Genomic DNA, 24,209 nt, shown 5'->3' with positions numbered 1-24,209 from the left:
AAAGAACCAGAGGGAATCCAAGTGCTATTTCATACATTAAGAATGGAATTCCTTTCCAACAAATATATTTCATTTCCTTTGGGGAAACTAATCCGGACATGCCCTTTGAACTTGGTAAAATGCAGGATTCTTTGGGAGAAAGAATCTAGTTTAAAGGCCAGGCAAAGCTGGGGGAGTAGCAGAGTCACTCCATTTCTCACATTTCTATTCTGTTCATTTTTTTAAGGGAAGAATGGGCATGGGAAAATCTTACAGGCAACCAGTCCAAAAAACTGGATTAATTAGATGTCTGATGCTGTTACTTCCTTTCTTTGTCCCTCATTTTCTCCTTTGTAGAATAAAAGGGGGAAAAATTAAATAAAGGGGCAAAACTGAATGACCTCTAGACCAGCACTAATAGAACTTTCTGCAATGATGAAAGCATTCTAACCCGTGCTGGTCCAATACAGTAGCCACTAGCCACACATGGTCACTGAGCCCTTGAAATGTGGGCAGTGCAACCTAGGAACTGATTTTTCAACTTTAATTTTAATTAATTTAAATTTAGCAGTTTTGGGAAGTGAAGCTCCAGAAAGACCTCTGGCATTTTACAGTCTTGAGAGGGCCGTGTGGAAAAAGCATGCCTATCAGAGTAGGACAGACCTGGGTCTAAACTTAGCTCTACCACCTACTAGTTGTGCAACGTTATGAAATAACTTCCCTGAGCTTAATTTTCCTTATTTGTAAAATAGAAAACTATGACCTTTCTTGCAGAATTTTAGTGCAAATTCAAGATAATGAATGCAAAGAGACCAGGTAGGCCTTCATAAATGGTATCTTGCGACGTCCTCTAGGGATACAAGTTCCATGTCTTCTGACTTATCCTACTCTCTTTCTTGCAGTAGGATCAATTCTTATTGCCCCACAGATTAACAGCAGTGGTCCTACAGATGCATCCTTGTCTATCAAGAAAGCAACTTGCTCAGGAATTGTTCACAGGTCCTTAGCTGAGGGCAAGCCTCCGGTAACCCAAGTCCTCTGTGCCTCAGGAACCACTGATTTCCGCTCACCATTTCCGCTCACTGTGTCCCCTCCAGCTCTCACGCTCCTTCAGGAATTTACAAACTCTTCCCAGGAATTGCATATCAAGCTGACTCTGTTCAACGTAACCAAAACACCTGTTGGTGGTTTCTGGTACTTTCCTCACTACCTCTCCCCTTGACTTCCCCTAATAAATGTTACGCCTTCCTTTTTAATTGGAAATGCTTTAGAACTACTTTTTTTTTTTTTAATTATTCAGTGATTTAGAACACAAGAAATAGAAATGCAGCAAGCTACCTTTATGCCTAACCCAGCATTCACTTAGTTACCAAAATAAAACAAGGCAAAAAAGACCGTTTTATAGAAGGAGTATTCCAGTAAATATTAAAGTGTTGCAATCTCTAAATATAATGTGTTAAGAGCTTAGCCCAATATTCCACTGTTTTTTGTCTGTTTTTTTTTTTTTTTTCTGAGACAGAGTCTCACTCACTCTGTTACCCAGGCTGGAGTGCAGTGGCGCGATCTCCGCTCACTGCAACCACCACCTCCCTGGTTCAAGTGATTCTCCTGCCTCAGCCCGAGTGGCTGGGACTACAGGCACACGTCACCATGCCTGACTATCTACTGGTCTTTCCTTTAGTGAACGGTACCTTTCCTTGGCTCCAATGACCAAGTTTTATCAGTGGACACAAATGAGTGCCTGATTAGCAGGATACATTTTCTATTATTAATAATTATTGGAATGTTAACCAGCTCTCTTCTGCCTGTTTTCCCACCATCCTAAAGACTCCAAGAAAGAGGAGCTGAAATACAGGCTGGCATTTTGGAAGAATTTCTATCTGGATTTGAGTAAACCATTAAACAAAAGGTTTACAGTGAGCTTGGAATTCTTGCTAACTTCTGAGGCCTCCCCTCCCCGACATAAGGACATTCTTGAGGACTGTTTACTAAAGGGTGGTATGAAAACAGCAAAGGGGGCAAATAATTCTGACTCTGAGTCGACTCTCAAATGGGCTGAGGGTCTGATCTAATTTGTAAAACTAACCTGGATATACAAATTATAATTCAATAAAGAAGGAAACATTATTAACCTGGATTCAGACAAACCTGTAAAACAACGATTGACTAATTTCATGTCTTCTCTCCACAACTCCCTAAATTTCTAAATTTAACCTGAATCTGGAACCCATGTGGATTATGCACTCAATTTCCACTTTGTCTGAAAAGTAAATGCATTTAAGAGCATTCGAGATTCTGAACCCTTCTGGTAACAGCTAAACTCAAAATAGGTCAATTCCAGAAAGGCATCCATTTCAAGGGGACTTTCGTCTGCGGTTATTTTGAAAACCACTGCTTTTAAAACTGACATTATGAAGCTTAAAAATAGGCCCTCCTACTAAGGATCAAGGACTAAAATACCCTTTCCTCCCTGTCCCAGCCCCAACTCCACAACTTTTCTTTATTCTCTTTTCCCTCAACCACCTAGGAGAGTGAGGATATAGAGGGGTAACCTTTTCTAGAGCTTCAGATAATTACTTGAAAATAATTTTTTTAAGGATATTGCATAGTTACCAAAATTTAATGTTGGGTAAACTTGGAAAACTGTCAAACCAAGAAACTTTCCCAAATGAAAACATGTGCTGTATGTAATATGTACCATAAAAAAATAAGAGTAAAAGCTCAACCACCTCCTTCCACTGCAGCAGTGTGAACTCTGGCAAATTCACACCTCTCTAGGTCTGGTTTCCTCATCTCTCAAACGAAGGCCCAGGTCTAGAGAACCTGTTAGGTCCCATCCAGCCCTAATAAGCTCTGCTTCTATAAATCTGGGCAGCTGCTTCCTTTTTTCACAGCTCCTTGGAAAGAACAGAAAAGTCCCTGGCCCAGGAGGTCCTTAAGAAACCTCGTTATACCTAATAGTGTTCCCTGAGACACAAGAACTGCTACTGAGAGCAACGCAAGATGAGACAGCTATAAAATATCTATCACATTGAAAAGAAAAAGTTGTTTTGCAGATGACACTAGTAAATCTACAAATGCATATATATTCAATCAAAAAACATTACTAGATAGAGTAAGTGGATTTAACAAAGCTGCTGGATATAACCAGTTCATACAAAACAAACCACAGTCGAGATGGAAAATACAAACTTAAAAATGTTCAATAACAACAGCATCAAAATGTTACGTATTTGAAATATTAACTCAGGACGCAAGAGAATTATTGAGAAGAAACTATAATACCCTAAAACGAGAAAGAGGAACACATGAATAAATGGAAAGATACCCCATGAAAATTGTTGAAGTTTTCCTTAACCCCACCAAATTAAAAAATATGACTCTCAAAAATACGTAAGAGTGGGTTAGAAGTTTTAGTAGATAGAAATATCATAAAGACCAAGGTAAAGCTGAAAATACAACAGATGGATAAATGCATCATGTTTAGTAAACTCCAGTAAGATACTAGACTTCACTGTGGATAAAAATTAACTTAGACATACACCTCATACCGAGCATATTAATTCCACATGGGAAAAAGAGTTAATCACAAAAGAGGGAGAAAAAGGCTAGAAGAAAATGAAGCCACATATTCCTGCTAGTTGTGGAGAGATGATAGATGTTAAACTGCTAATGAAAAGTATGCTATACATAATGCCCAGTCAAAAAACACGCTTTTGAATATTTAAAAATGAAATATTTTTTCTTAATACATTACACACAATGGAACAATGTAGTAACCACATCATTTATAAAACTTCAAAATACAAAGCATATAAAAACTATTCAGAAATACTTAAAAATTATCAGAAAGGAAGAAAATTTTGCATGTGACTTTTCAAAATGTTCAGCCTGGAACCACAAAACCACCTCAGCCTACCTCTCCAGCTTCATTTCCTTCGACCCGAACCGATGCACCCGTCACACTCAACTACTTGCTGGCTTCTCTACACATCCCAGGCTTTCCCACTTGTGTGAAGCTGCTCATCCCGTGCTCTCTTCCTGCCACGCCCCCCCATTCCCGTGGAATCCTAGCCATCCTTCAAGACCCAGTTCAAATGTCATCTCCTCCATGAAGGCTCTCTTCATCTCCCCTCCTGGATGCGCACACTCCCTCCTCAGGCCAAGCTCCAACAGTGCTTGCTTTGTAGCTTTTCTGTGGCACTTTTCTTACTCTGCAGCCATTGTTTCCTCCTTCTTGTGCTCCTAAAATCTCCCCCTACACTCATATTAGATTTTAAGATCCTTGAAGGCTGAGATAATGTTACTCATCTTGAGTCACCTACCTGCAGCTCCCAGAATAGTGATTTACATTCAGTAAGCATCCAATAAATATGAGTTTAAACTGAATTGATGCAATTCAAAAATACAACAATTAAAGGGAAGCAAGTTGACCTTTAAAGGAGCCCTTAAACTGCCTATTAAACTATCAAAAACCACTAAACTGAAAAAAAAAGTTCTGAGGCTTGAGGAAACAGTTGAAATATACATTGTAAATTGGTTCAATCTTTTTTTGGAACATATTCTGTTAATATGTAACAACAGCGGTAGCATGGTCCATTGCCTCTGATTTGGTGGATGAATTCATCTAAAAGCAAAACAAAATAAATGGACTCAAAAACATTTACAAGCCTATCATTAAATAATAGAAATCTGGAAGCCACCTAATAATCAACAAAGTGTTATTTGCTTAGCCAGATCCTATCAAACTCTACTCTTCAGCCAATAAAAATGACAAGGATGAGGATTATGTCCATGTGTAAAAATCAGGAAAAAAATCAACTGATCTCAACTATCCAAAAACGTATATAATGGAATAAACAAAGTTAAACTGGAGAATGTAATGTCTATACGTTTTTTCTTTAGAAGGTATTCATACATTCAAAAATTTTAAAGCATTGTCCTTAAGCAGGCAACTATTCAAAGGGAGGGGCTCAAGGTCTTTCTACCTTGTCCATTTTCTCTTCAACCTCCAGGTAACCTCTTCTTAACCTGACTCCCTTCCTGACATCAGAGCAGGATGCCCCTGGGAGTTACACAGCAAAATCAGAGTCAGGATCAGCACTTTCAGCTCTTGGCCCTTCATGGGATTCAGAAAACACTTGCTATTTCAAAACAAAACACTATTCATCTTGGAAGGAGAAGACGAAAACTTAGCAAACAGGTAAGTGAGCCTCTAAACAGCTCTCTTGGGATTCTGAGCAACAAGGGCACAGGACATGAAGTAAAAACACAATCAAGTTGCAGTAAGAGACCAGGACGATTTTTCAAAATTGGCAGTTTCTGGAAGTGAACAACAGAAACAAAGCTGGAACCTTAAGCTTTCTTCTCAGGTTTGCCTCATTTTGTCCCTAGTCTCTATGTTCTCTGGATTTGCCTTCTCAGTGTGTCAGAAAGATTCACCACTGCTTGACTCATACTTCAGGGGGATGTGGTGGAATATCCACACAGAGAAATGCTAGCAAAAAGTTCCAAAGAGGGAGTTAAGAAAAAAAGAAAAAGTGTCTGGGCACAGTGGCTTACACTTGTAATCCCAGCACTTTGGGAGGTTAAGCCAGGTGGATCGCTTGAGCCAAGAAGTTTGAGACCAGCCTGGGCAACATAGTGAGAACTTGTCTTAAAGAAAAAGAAAAGAAAAGCTAGCAGAAAAGGTTTTTTTTGCTAGTTTGTTTGTTTAAACATATTTTGGTGTTCTCAAATCTACCAATAATGATATATCGAATCAGCAATGCTGTACACCTAGGGGTTTAAAAAAGTATGTTTCCTAATAAGAAAAAGATTCATAAAGTAGATTTAGTGAATAAAAAGTATATAGTAATATAATAAAGTACTTATGCAAGAAGCCAAAACCTCAGCATCATGCTCAAACCTGCACATATACCCCCTGAATCTAAAATTAAACACAAAAACTGCTGGGCGATAGCCAGGCATGGTGGCTCACACCTGTAATCCCAGCACTTTGGGAGGCTGAGGTGGGCGGATCACGAGGTCAAGAGTTCGAGACCAGCCTGGCCAACAAGGTGAAACCCCATCTCTACTAAAAATACAAAAATTACCCGGGCATGCTGGCACATGTCTGTAGTCCCAGCTACTCAGGAGTCTGAGGCAGGAGGATCACTTGAACCCGGGAGGTGGAGGTTGCAGTGACATGAGATCGTGCCGCTGCACTCTAGCCTGGGCGAGAGTGAAAACAAAATAGCTGGGCGTATTGGCACGTGCCTACAGTCCTAGGTACTGGGAAGCGGAGGCTCTGGGGAGGGATCACTTGAGCCCAGAAGGTGAGGCTGCGGTGAGCCGTGATCACACCACTGTGCTGCAGCCTGGGCAACACAGCAAGTGAGATCCTACCTCAAAAAAAAAAGGGGGGTGGGAGGGGAGAGATTGCATTTAATGTGATGTTTATCATACAATGTAGACAAGCAGCACAAAGGAATCTAGGGATGGGAAAGAGCGAATATTAGTTGACATTAAAGTACATAAGACTTGGAATGAGTTTTGCTTTTGGGGTACTTTTTAAATGTATTATAAACTTTTTTCAAACATACAGAAAAATTGAAAGAATAAAAGTGAAACTCAAACTAACTAAACAAAACAACTGTGAATATTCCGTTCCATTTGCTTTATCCACTGTTTGTGTATGTTTGAGTTTTTTTCCTGAACCTCAGAGTAAGTTTTGTGCATTATGTATGAATATGAATTCTCCTACATAATAGCTGTACCATCATTACATTAAAAAGATTAGCAATACAGCCAGGCATGGTGGCTCACACCTGTAATCCCAGCACTTTGGGAGGCCGAGGCAGGCAGATCACTTGAGGTCAGGAGTTTGAGACCAGCCTGGCCAACATGGTGAAACACCATCTCTACTAAAAATACAAAAATTAGCTGGGCATGGTAGCACATGCCTGTAATCTCAGCCACTTGGAGGCTGAGGCACAAGAATCACTTGAACTCTAGAGACGGAGGTTGCAGTGAGCCGAGATCGCACCACTGCACTCCAGCCTGGATGACAGAGTGAGACTGTCTCAAAAAAAAAAAAAAAAAAAATTAGCAATACTCTACTCACATTTCCCCAACTGTCTCAACAATGCATTTTATAACTATTTTTTGATCCGGTACACAATTGGGATTCATGCAGTACATTTGTTTTTCTGTTTTGTTTTTGAGACAGGGTCTCACTCTGTCACCCAGGCTGGTGTGCAGTGGTACAATCATAGCTAACTGCAGCTTGGACCTCCCAAGCTCAAGTGATCCTCCTGCCCCAGCCTCCCAAAGGGCTGAGATTACAGGCGTGAGCCACCGTGCCCAACCCATGCAGTACATTTGATCTGTATGTCTCCTTAGTCTCCTATCCTAGAACAGCACCACTCTCCCTTTCTTCCCTTGATATCACCTTTTCTTTGGAGACAGGGTCCCACTCTCTCACCCAGGCTAGAGTGCAGTGGCACGATTACCGCTCACTGCAATCTCACCACCTGGGCTCAAGCAATCCTCCCGCCTCAGCCTCCCAAATAGCTGGGACTACACGCACGCACCACCACATCTGGCTAATTTTTGTATTTTTGTAGAAACAAGGTCTCACCATGTTGCCCAGGCTGGTCTCTAGCTCTTGGGCTCAAACAATCCTCCTGACTTGGAAGGTCTCCCCGAGTGCTAGGATTACAGATGTGTGCCACCATGCCCACCCTTATACTAACTTTTTTTTTTTAGATCTGTCACCCAGGCTGGAGCACAATAGCATGCTCTTGGCTCACTGCAACCTCTGCCTCCTGGATTTAAGCAATTCTCCCACCTCAGCCTCCCGAGTAGCTAGGACTACAGGCGCATGCCACCACACCTGGCTAATTTTTGTATTTTTAGTAGAGATGGGGTTTCACTATGTTGGCCAGGCTGGTCTCGAACTCCTGAGCTCGTGATCTGCATGCCTCGGCCTCCCGAAGTGCTGGGATTACAGACATGAGCCACCACAACTGGCCTATACTGACTTTTTAAGAGACTAGGTCAGTTGTCTTAGAGAATGTTCCACATCCTAGGTTTGTCTGATTGTTTCCTCTTGGTGTCATTAACTCATTCCTCTATCCCCATATTTGCTATAAACAGGAAGTTAGGTCTCAATGCTTGATTAGATGTAGGTTTGGGCTAGATTTGAAGGACAAGCAGCATATGAAATATCTAAATCAACATGATTTATCAACATTTACAATTTGCTATTAAGAACAAAAGGAACCATTCAGCCTTCTAAGGAGGAAGAAATCAAAAGCTGGCATCATTAACACATCCCATTTGCATAGCATTCCAGTGATCATAAAGTGCTTTTTTCTTTTCCCACTCTTGCCTCCCCATAAAGTGCTTCCGTGTATGTTATTCTGGATGATGCTCTCCCACCCTACTTCCCTCATGGGTTTCTTATTATCAGCCTTACTCTACTAATGAGGAAAACTAGGCTCAGTGAGGTTAAGTGATATGACTGAGGTCACACCATTAAGAAGTGTTACAGGCCGGGCGCTGTGGCTCATGCCTGTAATCCCAGCACTTTGGGAGGCCGAGGCAGGCGGATCATGAGGTCAGGAGATCCAGACCATCCTGGCTACATGGTGAAACCCTGTCTCTACTAAAAATACAAAAGATTAGCCGGGCGTGGTGGCAGGCGCCTGTAGTCCCAGCTACTCAGGAAGCTGAGGCAGGAGAATGGCGTGAACCCAGGAGGCGGAGCTTGCAGTGAGCTGAGATTGTGCCACTGCACTCCAGCCTGGGCGACAGAGCAAGACTCCGTCTCAAAAAAAAAAAAAAAAAGAAGTGTTACAGGCCAGGCATGGTAGCTCATGCCTGTAATCCCAGCACTTTGAGAGGCCAAGGTGGGCAGATCAACTGAGGTCAGGAGTTCGAGACCAGCCTGGCCAACATGGTGAAACCCTGTCTCTAATGAAAATACAAAAATTAGCTGGGAGTGGTGGTGTGCGCCTATAATCATAGCTACTTGGGAGGCTGAGGCAGGAGAATCGCTTGAACCCAGGAGGCAGAGGTTGCAGTGAGCCAAGATCACGCCATTGCACTTCAGCTTGGGCAACAAGAGCGAAACTCTGTCTCGGAAAAAAAAAGAACTATTATAACTAAGTGGGGAGTGATGTAACTGAGCACAGCATGGAGTTGCTCAAAAAAGACTACATACATTGGAGATGAGCTTTATGTAAGATCTTGAAAGATGGGTACCATCCGGGGCAGATACGGTGTCTCACGCCTGTAATCCCAGCACTTTGTGGGGCTGAGGCAGGCATATCACCTGAGGTCAGGAGTTCGAGACCAGCCTGGCCAACATGGTGAAACCCTGTCTCTACTAAAAATACAAAAATTAGCTGGGAGTGGTGGTGTGCGCCTATAATCATAGCTACTTGGGAGGCTGAGGCAGGATAATCGCTTGAACCCAGGAGGCAGAGGTTGCAGTGAGCCGAGATCACGCCATTGCACTCCAGCTTGGGCAACAAGAGCGAAACTCTGTCTCGGAAAAAAAAAGAACTATTATAACTAAGTGGAGAGTGATGTAACTGAGCATGGCACGGAGTTGCTCAGAAAAGACTACATACATTGGAGATGAGCTTTATGTAAAATCTTGAAAGATGGGTACCATCCGGGGCAGATACGGTGTCTCACGCCTGTAATCCCAGCACTTTGTGGGGCTGAGGCAGGCATATCACCTGAGGTCAGGAGTTCGAGACCAGCCTGGCCAACATGGTGAAACCCTGTCTCTACTAAAAATAAAAAATTAGCTGGGCATGGTGGTGTGCGCCTGTAATCATAGCTACTTGGGAGGCCGAGGCAGGAAAATGCAGGAGGCGGAGGTGGCAGTGAGCCAAGATCACACCACTGCACTCCAGCCTAGATGACAAGAGTGAAACTCCATCTCAAAAAAACAAAAAGGCCGGGCATGGTGACTCACGCCTGTAATCCCAGCACTTTGGGAGGCCGAGGCGGGTGGATCACGACATCGAGGCCATCATTTTTAAATTTTGTACTAAAAATACAAAAATTAGCCAGATGTGGTGGCGCACACCTGTAGCCCAGCTACTTGGGAGGCTGAGGCAGGAGAATCGCTTGAACCCGGGAGAGGCAGAGGTTGCACTGAGACGAGATCGTGCCACTGCACTCCAGCCTGGTGACAGAGAGAGACTTATCTCCAAAAACAAAACAAAACAAAAAAGATGGGTCCCATTTATTTTATTCTAGGCACCCCAGCAGACGGTGGAGAAATATCAGTACACAAGACAATCACAGTCCCTGTTTTCACAGAAGCTAAAGTGTAGTGGCAAGTATAAAACAAAAATAAAAACATGCAAGAGAGCCAGGCGCCTATAATCCCAGCAGTTTGGGAGGCCGAGGCAGTGGATCACCTGAGGTCAGGGGTTCGAGACCAGGCTGGGCAACATGGTGAGACGCCATCTCTACTAAAAATACAAAAATTAGCCCGGCGTGGTGGTGTGCGCCTGTAATCCCAGCTACTCGGGAGGCTGAGGCATGATACTCACTTGAGCCCAGGGGGCAGAGGTTGCAGTGAGCCAAGATCATGTGACTGCACACTCCAGCCTGGGCGACAGAGTGAGACTCCGTCTCAAAAAAAAAAAAAAAAAAAAAAAAAAAATCATGCAAGAACGAGGAGGGCATTTCAGACAAAAAAAAAAACCATGTCAGCAATACCAGACAAATGTAAGAAGGTAAGAAACAGTATGCTGGTGGCACAATGAGAGTAAAGAAAGTGGTAAGTGGACCACAGCAGGTGAACTGAAAAACAGAGGAAAATCAAGCTAGATAGGCAAGGCAGGGCCAACAGCTACAGGAGTTCCCACTTAAATGTAGTTTTGCTGACAATTCCAGTTACCCACAGTAAGTACAGTAACCACATTCATGTAACTTTCATTACAATATATTGTTATAATTCTTTTTATTAGTTATTATTGTTAATCTCTTACTATGCCTAATTTATAAATTAAACTTTATCATAGGCATATACTGCATAGGAAAAAAATACAGTATATGCAGGGTTTGGTACTATTGATATCTGTGGTTTCAGGCATCCACTAGGGGTCTTGGAATGAATGCCACTCAGATAAGGGAGGACTACTGTACTCTACCACAGTATCTTCTTCCTTTCTTTGAAAGGTGCATAAATAAGTGAAACTGGAATTCTGTGAGTGTTTATATTCAAACAAGAGCCCCATATATTTCCTTGCCATGGGCTAAATCATCTTTAAGAAGTTCTTTGCTATTACTGTATCTGCTGTAACAGCAGCAGAGATGTTCTTCCCAAAGACACAGGCATAAGGAGGCCTTTTTCACATGAAGCTGTTCTGAAAGACAGCACCAGTATTAGTTACTGTATCAACTACCCAAAGAAGCATCCAAGTTCAAAACTACAAAATCAGTGTGAAACCACTTCAAAAGCTCCTACTTATCAGGCCAGACATGGTGGCTCATGCCTGTAAACCCAGCACTTTTGGGAGGCCAAGGAGGGAGGATTGCATGAGGCAAGGAGTTTGAGCCCAGCCTGGGCAATATAGCAAGACCCTATCTCTAAATTTTAAAATTAGCCAGGCATGGTGGTACATGCCGGTAGTCCTAGCTACTTAGGAGGCTGAAGCAGGAGGATTCCCTGAAACCAGGAGTTCAAGGTTATAGTGAGCACCAATGCACTCCAGCCTGAGTGTCTGAGCAAGACCCTGTCTCTCAAAAAAAAAAAAAAAAGTTCCTAGTTACCATGGTACACATCTCAGAAAGAACCATAAGAGACAAAAAAAAAAAAGCACATCAACCTGTCTCAACCTTTCTTCCTCCAGGGCCTTCACACTCTAACAGATGTGTGTTCCTTACAAACCTGGCAGAACTGATGCTATGAACTACACTCTGAATGCAATAAGTAAGTCTGAGTGTTTCAGGGTTACACAGAAACAATTCAAAATCCAAAATCAAGAACACTACTAAGGCCAAGCAGTGAACCCTCCTAAGGTTATTCGGCACCTTATAGCCTTCAAAGAAATTTTATACATCTTCAAAGTATTCCTCTGAGGTAGGATCTAGTCAATCATTTAATCAACAGATATCTACTGAGTATTTTCTATGTGCCAGAATCTGTTCTACACACTGAGCAATGACCACGGCAAAGCCCCAACTATCATGAAGCTTACACTTGGGGTGGCAGAAGAAGATAAATACTTATACACGATACAACATCAGTTAGTGATCAGCGCTACAAAGAAAAATAAGGCAAAATCAAAGGGTAGAAAATGACAAGGGAGTTCTGTATTAGAGTGATCAAAGATGGCCTCTGTGAAGAGACATTTCAACAGAGGGGTGAAGGAAGTGAGGAAGCGAGTCATACAGTATTTGAGAGATAAGCTTTCCAGGCAGCAGGAATGGCAAATGCAAAGATTCTAAGATAAGAATGTGCCCAACCTACAACCCAACAGCACAAAGGACAGTGTGGCTAGAGTGCATGAGTGAAGAGGACACTGGAAGAAAACTAAGGACCTGATCAGGTAGGGCCTCGTAGGCCACCATGGTAAAGATTTTGTAAACAATTATCACCTCCACTTTAGAGATAAGGAAACCAAGAGTCAGAAAGTGGAAAGGACTTGCCCAAGGTCAAAGAAAAAGTGAGATCTTGAGAGGTACCCTGCCTCACTACTGCAACTGGATTAACAGTATTGTTTTAAAGAAAGAGATTAATAGCCGGTTTGGTGGTTCACACCTGTAATCCCAGCACTTTGGGAGGCCAAGGAGGGCAGATCACAAGGTCAGGACTTGGAGACCAGCCTGACCAATATAGTGAAACCCTGTCTCTACTAAAAATATAAAAATTAGCCGGGCGTGGTGGCAGGCACCTGTAATCCCAGCTACTCGGGAGGCTAAGGTAGGAGAATCGCTTGAACCTTGTGGGGAGGGGTTGCAGTAAGCCAGGATTGCAACACCGCACTCCAGCCTGGGCAACAGACTGAGACTCGGTCTCAAAAAAAAAAAAAAAAAAAGAGAGAGAGAATATGCCTTATCCTGGAAGAAGAGACAATGTACCCTAAGACCCAGCAATTTCACTTCTGAGTACATTCCACAGGATACTCTCTCACAACATCCAAAGGGGACAAGGATGTGCAAGGATGGGCATGGTCATGACTGTTTGAGGCAGCAAGGGGTTGGGAAACAAGATGTCTAATTCTAGAGAAATAATTAAGTAAAATGTGGCAGGCAAACATGACTGCTCTACAACCAAGAGAAATAAGGAACTAGACACATATTGTATAGCATCATGAATAGAGCTCAAAACAAAATTGGTTAAAAAAAGAAACTAAGGCCAGGCGCGGTGGCTCACGCCTGTAATCCCAACACTTTGGAAGGCTGAGGCAGGAGGATCATCTGAGGTCAGGAGTTCGAGACCAGCCTGACCAACATGGTGAAACCCTGTCTCTACTAAAAATACAAAATTAGCCAGGCGCAGTGGCGCATGCCTGTAATCCCAGCTACTCAGGAGGCTGAGGCAGGAGAATAGCTTGAACCTGGGGGGCGGAGGTTGCGGTGAGCCAAGATCACGCCATTGCACTCCAGCCTGGGCAACAAGAGCAAAACTCCATCTCAAAAAAAAAAAGAAAAGAAAAGAAAAAAAAAGAAAACAAAGAAGAAACTGATATAAAATTTAGGGATGGTCATTGCTTCTGTTCAAATACTCCTGGTTCACCAGCACAGTGGCTCATACCTATAATTTCAGCACTTTGGGAGGATGAGGTGGGCAGATCGCTTGAGCCCAAGAGTTCAAGACCAGCCTGAGCAACATGGTGAAACCCCATCTCTACAAAACAATCAAAACTTAGCAAGGCGTGGTGGCACGCGCTGTTATACTCCAGCCTGGGCAGTGGGAGCAAAACCCTTTCTAAAAAAAAAATTTAAAAAAAAAACACAAATACTCCTGGTTCTCCCCCTTCCAAGAAGGTCACTGCCCTCCTTGAAGGTCAACATGGCCACATGATTTGCTCTGGCCAAAGAAATGGCAGCAAAAATGACAAGGCTCACTTCTGGGCAAAACTTTAAGAGCCTGAATGTGGCTCTTCACAAGATTCCCTCTTCATGTAGGTAAACTTCAGAGATGATGCCTCAATCAGCCTGGATCCCTAAAGGACTCCAATCTACAGAGCCTCCCACTGACCTGAAAGTGTGTTAAATTACTGAGATTTTGTGGTTGTTACCTCAACATAACCTATTCTATCCTGTCTATGAAATGCAGATTTCTAGCACAATAACATTTTAGAATCCTAAGCAGATACATACAAAACCATCCTTCTACTTCCCAAGGGTATACACATAACCAAACTAACAGGTGGAATTATAAAACCATATAAATACCTTAGAATGGTTGAGTGGGTGACTAAAACAAAAGGAAATGGGGAAAAAAGGAATGAGCATAAAGGGGAAAAGAAAAGGAAAAGACAGAAAAAGTTTTATTAAACCCATTGTACAAATATTAGAAATTTCATTCACTCATTGATTCAACAAACATCTATGGACCTATTATGTGCCAGAACTATTTTGGGTGTACTTACAGAGTGGTGAGTCAAAAAAAGGCAGTGCAGGCCGGGCGCGGTGGCTCACGCCTGTAATCCCAGCACTTTCGGAGGCCGAGGCGGGTGGATCACGAGGTCAGGAGATCGAGACCATCCTGGCTAACACGGTGAAACCCCATCTCTACTAAAAATACAAAAAATTAGCTGGACGCGGTGGTGGGCGCCTGTAGTCCCAGCTACTTGGGAGGCTGAGGCAGGAGAATGGCGTGAACCTGGGAGGCGGAGCTTGCAGTTAGCCAAGGTTGTGCCACTGCACTCCAGCCTGGGTGACAGAGCGAGACTCCGTCTCAAAAAAAAAAAAAAAAAAAAAGGCAGTGCTGTGCTTAAAGTTTATAGTGTACAGGAGAGACAAATATTAAGAATACCCCAATGAAAAATTACAATGATTAAGTCTTATTAAAAGCTCAGGTGAGCGCCAGGCACAGTAGTACCCACCTATAGTCCCAGCTACTCAAGAGGCTGAGGTGGGAGAATCACTGGAGTCCAGGAGTTCAAGAACCAGCCTGGGCAACATACCAAGACCCCCGTATCAAAAAAAAAAAAAAAAAAAAACCCAGCAGCTCAGGTGACATGACAAAGAGGGACCACATTCCTCTGAGATGTTTATAAGCATCTCAGAGGAAGTGACATTTAGGCAAATAGGTGAAGACTGCTTCCTGCCTACCTAGGGAAGGAGGGGTGATTCATTCCAGGCAAAGGGAACAGCATGTACAGAGGCCTGCAGTGTGTATAGACCATCCCATAGAGGAAGTGAAAGAGGACTAGTGTGGTGGAAGAAAGGAGTGGCAGGAAATGTGGTTAAAGAGATTGGTGGGAGGGGGTGGTGGGGACAACAGGCAGATCACTCAGTCTCATAGTCCAATATAAGGAGTTTGGATTTTGTGTAACTGCAATAGAACCAGAAGAACATTTTAAACAGAGGAATAATATTATCTTATTCTAACACTTAAGACCCTAGTAATATGCTCACATGTTTCTGCAAAATATGCAAAAGAAAGTTATTTTTGCATGATTTTTCTTTGAGGACCCCTACAACTTGCATCAACTTCAGGTCCCGTATTACCCAACTCCATCTCTGAATTGGGTAAGGGCTATGTTAGAGGTAAGCACAGGTGCCAAGGGAAAAGCAACCTTGCCAATTTGGTACCAAGAGTTCTTTACTGTCAAAATGGATTTTCTTCCTCTTTAGTTCACGTTGTCTGATAACGTTCAAAATTGTGCCCTGGTCTAATCACAGAAATCACGAAAGCAACAGAATTCTTTCTGCTGGTAGCCCAAGATAGGGAACATACTGCTTGAGAAGCACTCTCAGAAGTGAAAGATGAAGATGTGTACAACTTTCCCTCTCATTAGTGCTACGAAACACAGGGAAACAGTCCCTGTTTGTCTTGGACAGCCTACACAAAGATGCCTCCTATTGTAACACAGCAATGAGTCATAGAGGTAGACGCAGATGGTACAAAAAACCAAACTAGGGAGAGTTGATTGTCCAGAAGCAAAGGCACCTTAACACATAATCTACCACCATGAATGAAAATCACCTTCCAGTTTCCTTCGGTCCAACACTTAGGCAGTAAGAAAGGCACCAGCAGCCAACAGCTTTGGACGTTTACTATGTACTACCTCATTTAATCTTCACAACTATGCTAAGTAGGTTCTATCATTAGCCCCATTTTTGCAGATGAAAAAAACTAAACCTAAGCCTTAGACTAAAAGACTTGAACCAGGTCACAAAACCACAACAGAGGCCGGGCTGTAATCCCAGCACTTTAGGAGGCTGAGGTGGGAGGATCACGACGTCAGGAGTTTGAGACCAGCCTGACCAACATGGTAAAACCCTGTCTCTATTAAAATACAAAAATTAGTCAGGCACGGTGGCACGTGCCTGTAGTCTCAGCTACTCAGGAGGCTGAGGCAGGAGAATCGCTTGAAGCCGGGAGGGGGAGGCTGCGGTGAGCCGAGATCGCACCACTGCACTCTGGCCTGGGCAACAGAGCGAGACTGTCAAAAAAAAAAAAAAAAAAAAAAACCCACAACAGAGCTAGGCTTCAAACTTAGCCTGACTCCAGAGCCCTAACCTTTTAACCACTGTTTAGACTCTCCCAGTACCATCCAAATTTTTCTGCCACCAAATCTGGGGTAGTTTCTTCTCATCCTGCTTTTACTGTTTTAATGAAATCCCTCCTCCTTGAGAGAATACAGTTGTGGTGTCACGATTACAACAGAATGATAACAGGTACTTCTACTCAGTATCCACTTCCAAATCAAATAGGAAAGGATAATCAGGCCACAACACTCAGCCAGAATCCACTGTGGTCAAAACTTGTCCTAACAACAGTCATGACTTTTGGTCTATTTTAAGAGGGTGAAACACTGTACACTAAAACTGAACAAATGGGCTGGGCACGGTGGCTCATGCCTGTAATCCCAGCATTTTCAGAGGCCTAGGCAGGCGGATCACCTGAGGTTGGGAGTTTGCCACCAGCCTGAACAACTTGGAGAAACCCCATCTCTACTAAAAATACAAAATTAGCAGGGCATGGTGGCGCATGCCTGTAATCCCAGCTACTCAGGAGGCTGAGGCAGGAGAATCGCTTGAACCCGGGAGGCGGAGGCTGCAGTTAGCCAATATCACACCATTGCACTCCAGCCTGGGCAACAAGAGTGAAACTCCGACTCAAAAAAAAAACAAACAAAAAAAAAACCAAATGTTTGCAATGCAATAATGCAATCCAACTACCTATACAAGTCAGTATTATGCAAAATAGACCCCACAGGATTGAGAGGGGACTAAAGAAGAGAGTCTGTTGGGAGCAGGTCTGAAGAACACAGCTGAACATACACCACAGGTCCACCATCGACCTTGTGATCATTACAGGGATGGAACAAGTCATCAAGCCAACAGGTCCCCGGGTTATTAAAATCTAGATAAAGTTGGCTGGGCATAGTGGCTCATGCCTGTAATCCCAGCACTTTGGGAGGATCGCTAGAGTGCAGGAGTTCAAGACCAGCCTAAGCAATATAGCAAGACCCCATCTGTATAAAAGTTTAAAAAATAAAATTTTCTAAAAATCTAGAGAAAGGAAGGGAGGTTACAGAAATCACCAAAGAGCAGAAGGTCCAAGACTATGATTTCATCAATTAGCTTCCTAAAGTTTGCAGTGTGCAGGTAAAAGATTAAGAACCTAATCTTTACTGAAGGTTGGGGAAACAACAACCAAAAAAAGGCAAAAAACATAATAATAATAACCTAATCTTTTCTGGCTATTTCTCTAGCTAGCTAAGCAGCTTTCCCTCACATAGTCTTGTCCCTTACCTAGAACCCAAGAGAGTTGTGGGAGCTCAGAAACCCCCAGGAAACAGACTCATGATTATTTAATGAAATAAAGTGCTCGTTTGAGAGCAACGCTGGAAGCTGCACAGATGGAGCACCTAGCATGTGGTTTCTAGGTCATGGTGTTCATGCCTCAGGTCAGGAGTTTAGGGGCTCCTGGTGAAGTACGGAAAGCTAGGAAATCATTAGTGAGAAAATGGTTTGTTCAATGAATGAATGAAGAGTAGGATGAAGAAGAAAGCCGCTTTCTTGAGCAATTTCCCAGGAAGGCCAAGTACCGGGAACCTCCAAAGTCAGCAAGGAAAAGCCACGAAGTCCACACGGACTTCCAGCACGCCCACGCTGGCCAGGCAGTTGGCCTGCAACAAGGCACTCAGGCCCCACAGGTGTCAGGCATGAAGGTGAAGATGATGCTCCACACTTAATACCCTGAGCTGGTCTCAAACGCACAGATGCGATCTTAATTCTTTCCAAAACATTAGCCTCCTCTCCCCGTTACAGGCCAGACTCCCAGATGATCACATTCAGAACAGAACTGGGGGGAGGCAGGGGAGACGTGCTAGCTTTTATTTTCTTGGGAGAAGACTGTACAGTGGCCAGGAACCACTAAAACGGTCGGGAAAAGGGGTACAGAGGGGAATCGAGACCTGCGGGATCCGCTAACTGGTCTGAGTCAGGAGCACAATCAGTGCTTAGTCACCGATACCTCGGCGGCCGGGAGTTTCTCGCCCCCTGCCAGCCCCAGACGTACGTGACAAACCAGATCGGAGCCTGGCGCGCGCTCCTGCTCCCCGGCTCGGGCCTCCCCAGCCGGGCCCCGAGGTTCACCGCCCGCCCCATACTTACTCCGCAGAGCTGGTCCCGTTAACCGCAGAGCCGTCGGGGGCCGGGTTCAGCTGGATGGGCGTCGGCTTCTTCTTGGGCATTTTGGACCCAAGTAACGCGCTTCCAACTCCGGGGGGAGGGCAGCACCTCTCGCTTCCTCCCGCTGCGCTGCCCCGCGCCCGCTGCGCAGGACCAAGTCCGGGCCGCGGGCCCCGGAGCTGCCTTCAGCCGGTGCGCCCCGCGCGGTCCCGTCAGCGCCGAGGGGCCGGTAGCGGTCTCAGTGGACCCCCGCCCCAGCCGCCCGGGACTCGGCTTCGCGCGCAGAGAGCCGAAAGGCTGCCCTGCAGGAGCGGAGCGGGCTGAACGTGCGGTTCGGCAGCCCAGGATTCCTTTCCTCTCTCTCTCTCTCAAGCAACCAGTCCCTCCGGCTCGGGCGGCACAGCCGCGCGAGCCCCAGAGCCCAGCTCCAGCTCCTGCCGGGGAAAGTGCCGCCGCCGTGCTCCTAACCGCTCCGCGAAGCGGCCCTGGGAGGGACTGCAGGCCGGGGGAGGGGCGGGCAAGGGGAAGCCTCGCCCCCCACCCGGGATGCGGCGCTTTGCACACTCCCACTCGGCTCCGCCCCTATTGCCTCGCAGACAACCAATGGGGGCAAGCCTCGGCGGCAGATGACGCGGAAATACGTCACGGGAGCGCGGCGCACTGCCCTGGGGGCGGGGTCCGTCGCGGACTCCACGGCGCCCTCTGTCGCCCCGAGGCAAGCAGGCAGGCCCAGCTGGGAAGAAGTCTGTGTCGCTGTGTGGTGAGCTCTTCCAGGCCAGGTGCCGCGTGGCCTTCACCTGTGCGGTAACCGGCCTGCCCCCGACCCCTGTCCCCAAGCCGAGTCGTGTTGACGGAAATGAAATAACAAAATAAATAAGGAAAAGGACCCCTTCCTGTGTCCAGAAGAGAGGCAGCGTGGGGAATAGGAAACTTGTCGAGAGACTCCTTTGAGCCCAACAAACTGTCGCATATATATTTTGTTTGTTTAATGGTAATACTACTGAGAAAGGTGCAAGGAAATGGATGCTCAGTGCTGATGAGATTGTAAATTGTTGCGACAGTTTTTGAGAGCAGATTGATGATTTTTTTTTTTAGACTTGGGAACTTTTTTTTTTAAGACGGTGTCTCTCTCGGTTGCCCAGGCTGGAGTGTAGTGGCGCGATCTCCGCTCACTACAACCTCTGCCTCCCAGGTTCAAGCGATTCTCCTGCCTCAGTCTCCCGAGTAGCTGGGATTACAGGCACCCGCCGTCATGCCCGGATCCTTTTTGTATTTTTGTAGAGACGGGTTTTCACCATGTTGGCAATATTTTTTAAAGCCTTAAAAACACTCTTTCCGGTCAGGAGCGGTGGCTCACGCCTGTAATCCCAGTTTTGGGAGGCCCAGGCAAGAGGATCACTTGAGCCCAGGAGTTCGAGACCAGCCTGGGCAACATTGTGAGACCCCCGTCTCTATGAGCTGGGCATGGTTGTGTGCAGCTGTCGTCCAAGCTACTGAGGAGGCTGAGGCTGGAGGATCACTTGAGCCCAGGAGTTTGAGGCTGCAGTGAGCTACGATCACACCACTGCACACCAGCCAGGGCTACCGAGCAAGACTCCCTTTAAAAAAACTTTCATCCAGGCCAGGCGCGGTGACTCACGCCTGTAATTCCAGCACTTTGGGAGGCCGAGACGGGTGGATCACGAGGTCAGGAGTTCAAGACCAGACTGGCCAAGATGGTGAAACCCATCTCTACTAAAAATACAAAAAATTAGCTGGGCGTGGTGGCGGGCGCCTGTAATCCCAACTACTTGGGGGGCTGAGGCAGAGAATTGCTTGAACTCAGGAGGCGGAGGTTGCAGTGATCCAAGATCACACCACTGCACTCCAGCCTGGGCAACAGAGTGAGACCCCGTCTCAAAAAAAAAAAAAAAAAAAAAACTTTAATCCCAAAATTCCAGTTCTGTGAATTACTAAAGAAATAAGATGTGAATAAAGAGCTTAATAAAATAAGAGGCACAATACCCATTCAAAATATTAAGTGCCTTTCCCATCCTAAAATATTAAGTGCCTTTCCCATCCTAAAATATTAAGTGCCAAAGACATTAGGTGTACAGAACAAAGGAAACGTGTACAGAACAAAGGAAACATCTACACCTGGTTGTCCCCAGCCAGGTGTCGGTGACCTAGCAGGTAAGGAGGCTGAGGAACCTGAGAAAATGAAGAGGGCTTGAACACCTGGGAGGCAGCCCTACACAAAGTCTTAGCCCTAGGGCCCAAGAGGGGAGAACAAGGCATCCAAGTGGGGAAGGCCTAGAAGCTTAGATGGGAGGTTAGTTGCATTCAGGATGATTGATTAAGTCACTAAATATATTAAGCATGACAGAGCCAGCTTTCTCACTGTGGTAGAATGAAGTTAGAAGTATGGGAAGGGAGAATACCTTATGCTATTGTATTGGAATTGGAGGTATCACTGTGAACTCATTGTTTTGTTTTGTTTTGTTTTTTTGGGTGTTCTTGTTTTGTTTTGTTTTTTGAGTGGTGTTTTGCTCTTTTTGCCCAGGCTGGAGTGCAATGGTGTGACCTCGGCTTATTGCAACCGCCGCCTCCCAAGCTCAAGTGATTCTCCTGCCTCAGCCTCCCAAGTAGCTGGGATTACAGGCGTGCACCACCATGCCTGGCTAATTTTGTATTTTTAGTAGAGACGGGACTTCACCATGTTGGCCAGGCTGGTCTCAAACTCCTGACCTCAGGTGATCCGCCCACCTCGGCCTCCCAGAGTGCTGGGTTTACAGGCGTGAGCCACTGCGCCTGGCCTGAACTCATAGTTTTTTAAAAAATAAATTATATTGGGTGGATGCAGTGGTGGCTACTGCCTGTAATCCCAGCACTTTGTGAGGCCAAAGCTGGAAGATCACTTGAGGTCAGGAGTTCAAGACCAGCCTGGCCAACATGGTGAAACCCCGTCTCTACTAAATTACAAAAATTAGCCGGGCATGGTCATGGGCACCTGTAATCCCAGCTACTCAGGAGGCTGAGGCAGGATAATTGCCTGAACCAGGGAGGCAGAGTTTGCAGTGAGCCGAGATCACACCACCGTACTCCAGCCTGGGCAACAGAGCAAGACGCTGTCTCAAAAATAAATAAAATAGGCCGGGCGTGGTGGCTCATGCCTGTAATCCCAGCACTTTGGGACGCTGAGGTGGGCGGATCACGAGGTCAGGAGATCGAGACCATCCTGGCTAACACGGTGAAACCCCGTCTCTACTAAAAAACACAAAAAATTAGACGGGCATGGTAGTGGGCGCCTGTAGTCCCAGCTACTAAGGAGGCTGAGGCAGGAGAATGGCATGAACCCGGGTGGTGGAGCTTGCAGTGAGCAGAGATCGCGCCACTGCACTCCAGCCTGGGCGACAGAACAAGACTCTATCTCAAAAATAAATAAATAAATAAAATAAATAAAAATAAATTTTATTGTGTGTATTTGAGGTTTATAACATGATGCTATGGGATATATATAGATAGTAAAATGGTTACTATAGTGAAGTGAATTAACATGTCTATACTTTCACATAAAGGCTTGCGTAAAGTATGACAAGAGCAGGTAAAATCTACTTATTTAACAAAAAACGCAAATAAAATACAATGTTATTAACTATGGTCTTCATGTTCTACATTAGATCTCTAGACTTCTTCATCCTGCGTATCTGCTGCTTTATATTCTTTGACCTACATCTCCCCATTTCTTTCCCCCATAGTTTTTAATATAGAGGCATAGATGTAAATGTATCGTGTGTGTAGAAGTGAGTGTGTCCTTATTCATGTTAAACATGCATAATTTTTAGTATCAGAGTAAAATAATAAACATTAAAAAGTGAATTGAAGGCCGGATGCGGTGGTGGCTCACACCTTTAATCCCAGCACTTTGGGAGGCTGAGGTGGGAGGATCACCTGAGGTCAGGAGTTCGAGACCAGCCTGGCCAACATGGTGAAACCCTGTCTTTACTAAAAATACAAAAATTATCTGAACATGGTGGCGGGTGCCTGTAGTCCCAGCTACTTGGGAGGCTGAAGCTGGAGAATCACTTGAACCCAGGAGGTGGAGGTTACAGTGAGCCAGGATCACTCCACTGCACTCCAGCCTGTGCAATACAGTGAGACCATCTCAAAAAAAAAAAAAAAATTGAAACTTTTCAAAGTAATCTATTATCAAGGCAGTCTATCTGAATTCTGGTATAATTTTATATTTACTAGTTCAAATAAAAACTAATAGGACTTTGAGCAATTAATTGAAATTTTCAAGGCCTCACTTCCACTCTGTGAAAAATGGGGCATTCATTTTAATGTTGAAATATTATGATTCTATGCATGCTGGGTTGGCCTCCATTGAGTAAACCCTAAGCCCTTATCATGATCCAAGAAGCCCAGATAAACAATTACCCCAATGGTTAAAGTTTGCAGAATAGTTCAAAGTAGGAGAATTTGTTTTCCTCATTTCCTTTTCAGACCGGCAGTGATCCATCGGTTCTGTCAACTTTTCCTGAGGGCCTAACATAAGTGCTGACCATACAGACAAGAATAAGACTGAACTATGTGTATGAATCAGTGATGTATAATAATAAACACTGTAACATACATATTTGGTTGAACCATATCAGGTTGCTCTATTTGTAGGTCAAAAATGTTCGAATATTGGCAAATACTGGTTCATCCCATTTGTACACAGTGTAGCTAGATCACAAATGTGAAGATCCAAGAAATACAGGCCAGGTGTGGTGGCTCACTCCTCTCACTTCCATAATCCCAGCACTTTGGAAGGCTGAGGCAGGTGGATGACTTGAGCCCAGGAGTTCAACACTAGCCTGGGCAATATGACGAAACCCCATCTCTACAAAAAATACAAATATTAGACAGGCATAGTGGCACATGCCTGCAGTCCCAGCTACTCTGGAGGCTGAGGTGGGATGATTGCTTGAGCCGAAGTCAAGGCTGCAGTGAGCCATGATCTTGCACCCCAGCCTGGAAAACACAGAAGAAATACAAGGACAACCAGTGATGAAAACATACCAAGAATTGAGGAGTACATTTAACTCAGACCTCTATATCTTAGGTTCAAAATCAAACAAAACAAAAAAGCATGAACTTGAGAGAGAAAGACCTGAGATTAATTCCAGTTCTGCCCTTGGCTGATTACTTACCCTCTCTGAGCATCAGTTACTCTACCTATAAAATGAGAATTATACTGTCTACTACTGCACTAAATAGTTATGAGCATTAAATGAAATTTTGAAAGAATAGTGCCTAACACACAGGAGCTAAATAAATGGAGATGGTGATAGATTTTCATCATGTAAACATAATCTGCTAGAAGGAGAATAATTTTTTTTTTTTTGATAGAGTTTCACTCATCACCCAGGTGG

General features: G+C 44.5%; 2 protein-coding genes across 7 annotated transcripts in view; one reads left to right on the top strand and one right to left on the bottom strand.

Moving 5' to 3' along the window:
* Positions 1-19,402, bottom strand: part of MAP2K1 (mitogen-activated protein kinase kinase 1) — a 101,347-nt gene extending 81,945 nt beyond the window's left edge. Inside the window, exon 1 of the mRNA XM_024232818.3 lies at positions 18,793-19,402. Coding sequence (XP_024088586.1) covers positions 18,793-18,872 — 80 coding nt within the window. The 5' untranslated portion in view covers positions 18,873-19,402. The remainder of the gene's footprint in view (positions 1-18,792) is intronic.
* A 39-nt stretch (positions 19,403-19,441) lies between these two features.
* TIPIN (TIMELESS interacting protein) overlaps positions 19,442-24,209 on the top strand; it is a 58,282-nt gene continuing 53,514 nt past the window's right edge. For 2 of the 6 annotated variants that reach the window (XR_008514156.2, XM_054532826.2), the window contains exon 1: positions 19,442-19,570. The gene's annotated coding sequence lies outside the window, so the exon portion shown is untranslated. Of the gene's footprint in view, positions 19,615-24,209 lie in introns of all 6 variants that reach the window. The other 4 variants (XM_054532822.2, XM_054532823.2, XM_063716179.1 and 1 more) reach the window with 4 other exon arrangements.

The sequence above is a fragment of the Pongo abelii genome, chromosome 16 (assembly GCF_028885655.2).
Source record: "Pongo abelii isolate AG06213 chromosome 16, NHGRI_mPonAbe1-v2.0_pri, whole genome shotgun sequence".
NCBI lineage: Eukaryota > Metazoa > Chordata > Mammalia > Primates > Hominidae > Pongo > Pongo abelii.
The sequence above is the reverse complement of the archived record's forward strand: the minus strand, read 5'-3'. Positions and strand labels throughout refer to the sequence as shown.